Source organism: Arachis ipaensis, chromosome B05 (genome assembly GCF_000816755.2).
Source record: "Arachis ipaensis cultivar K30076 chromosome B05, Araip1.1, whole genome shotgun sequence".
NCBI classification, from domain to species: Eukaryota; Viridiplantae; Streptophyta; class Magnoliopsida; order Fabales; family Fabaceae; genus Arachis; species Arachis ipaensis.
Genome location: NC_029789.2, coordinates 40,711,973 through 40,714,428, shown reverse-complemented (window position 1 = coordinate 40,714,428; position 2,456 = coordinate 40,711,973). Strand labels below are relative to the sequence as shown.

The 2,456-nt window shown below is 42.0% G+C and overlaps 1 protein-coding gene across 1 annotated transcript; it reads right to left on the bottom strand.

Annotated features, from left to right (window-relative positions):
• On the bottom strand, window positions 672–1,814 carry LOC107640549. Its single transcript, XM_016344063.1, has one exon. The coding sequence runs from the start codon at window positions 1,812–1,814 to the stop codon at window positions 672–674; it is 1,143 nt and encodes a 380-aa protein (XP_016199549.1).

Genomic DNA, 2,456 nt, shown 5'->3' with positions numbered 1-2,456 from the left:
TGTAGGGTTATTAGTAGCAGCAGCTTCCTCTGTCTCCATAGCTACAACCTCATCATTCATATCAGCATGCTTTTTTTCACAACTCCTACTATTGTGGCCACTCTACAACATATAAACATGAGAAAGTGTAAATATAACAATATGGGTGATCTCTACAAATAACACATAAAACCTGGTATTCATACCTCTCCACAATATTTGCAAATGATTGTTCCATATCTCCTTTTAAGCTTATGTGGGTTGAAATTTGGTCTTGCCTCATTTTTCTCCTTTCTTCTCTTTTTTGTTGGTCTTCCAATGGGTGTCTTATAGTGAGGGGGCAGTGGAGGATAGCCTTCAGCTTTATCCCAAAATTCTTTGCTTGGAACAGGGTTGATGTTATGTTGATATGCTGAGTTATATGCAGCCATTCCTTTCAACTGTTTATCCTTCCATCTTTTAGTGAAGTTGGCCCAAATGTGCATTGCACAAAACCGATGATGCACTCCGGGCATAACCTGCTCCATGGTTGGTATCAGACCCTGCGTTCACACAAACAACAACAATTAACAAGCTGAGAGATACAAATCAACCAGGAAACAACATTTAACAATTACCTTTTGTTGGTCACTCATGAAGTTCCAACCTTGCACCCTATAGTTCCCCAAATCACGATGCAGGAGTTCTAGAAACTATCTCCAATTATCTCTTGTCTCTGAGTCAACGACTGCATATGCAATGGGAAAGATCTGATTGTTAGCATCTTGTCCCACTGCTGTTAGCAATTGCCCACCGTAGTAACCTTTTAGGAATGTACCATCAAGTCCAATAAATGGTCTGCAACCTTGTATGAAACCTTTTTTGCAAGCGTCAAAACATATGTAGAGTCTCTTGAAGATCGGGAGAGAATTAAGCACAAGGGTAGTGTCCATATCAATAGTTGCTCCTGGATTAGCTGTCAACAAGGTAAGTATGTAATCCCTCAACTTAGCATACTGCTCCCTCTCCGAGCCCTCAATATTCTCCCTTGCCTTCTTCATTGCCCTTTGTATTTTCTTGTAGTTGATGGTTACATTGAACTCTCTCTTAAACCATGCCTCAACTTCAGATGTTTTAAAGTCCCTTTGGTCCCTCAACTTCTCCTCCAGCTGTTCAATAACCCACTTTCTATCAGCTGACTTGTTGGTGTGGCTTCGTGCACAAACATGTTGGTTGACAAACGTCTTAACTTGAAAACTCTTTGGTTCATTAGACCTGGAACAGTAGATAGTCCAAGGACAGTTGGCCTCACAACAAATTGCCTTACACTTCATTGGTTCCACTCGGCTAAACATGATACTCCTTTCAATTTGTATGTTGAACTTCCTAACAGCTCTTTTGAATTGGTCCATAGTTTCGAATTCCATCCCCAGCTCTAAATGTACTAAGCCAAAAGTATCATTCGGGTTCCCTTGAGGCCAAACAGTGCGCTCTGCCTCATAGTCACTATCACAGTCTGAAGAATAAGAGCTGTGCAGCTCCTCAGACTCATACTGATGGTAATCTAGATCAGAGTCATCATCATCACTCTTTGATGACTCACTGGTTGCACGAGGGACAAATATTTTTGGAGCTTCACCTATGCCTCCTTGCACAAAGGTCTGTCCACTAGGAGCTGGCCTCTTGTAAGAATTTCTTCTGTTCCTTTGTTTTGCTCTTGATTCCTGGGTAGGGACCTCATCTTGTTGAAGGTTAGGTTGTAATTGAGTTTCAGGTTCAGAATTTGTTGGTGGTCCAGTTTGAGTGGTTTGGGTTTGGGCCACATATGCTGGCTTAACTTGGGCTGTGGGTGACATTGTTTTGGATTTGGGCTGTGGGTAAGATTGTTTTGCTGGTTCAGATTGTGTGATTTTTTGTTGTCTTTCCCTTGGGTTGGTTCTCTTCATTGAAGGTAATGAACTCTGGGATGACTTCTGGCCTAGTGTTGTTGTTAGTTTTCTTGGCCTCAGAATTCTGGCTGGTTTTTTACTCCTTTATGCCCTCTTCTTTATCCTTCCACCAGGTGATTTCACACTCTCTGCATTTACATTGGCTGGTTCTGTTTCAGGGGTAGGGACCTCTTCTCCATCTACGTCAACCACCTCAACCTCAGTTGGAATGTCTACCGTATGCTCCCAATACACATGTACCACCCTATCATCATTTGTAATTGCATCCTCATACATATTTGCCACATCCCTATCAAGCCTAAGTAGCTTAAGAGCAACACCACCTCCAGCATCAGGCTTTTCCCAGTAAAAATCCTTCCACTGAATATAACCCAAATCCTTGAACAACCCCTCCATGAAAAACAGGTTCAGCGTATCCATATTGACTCTAGGTATTAAGGACACTTGACCATCGCTGTATACTGTAACCACTTTTGAATTTCTCTCCAACCTCCCCCCATGGTGATACACAAGTGTGATGTGAGTTGACATCTACGAAGAAAAACAAAA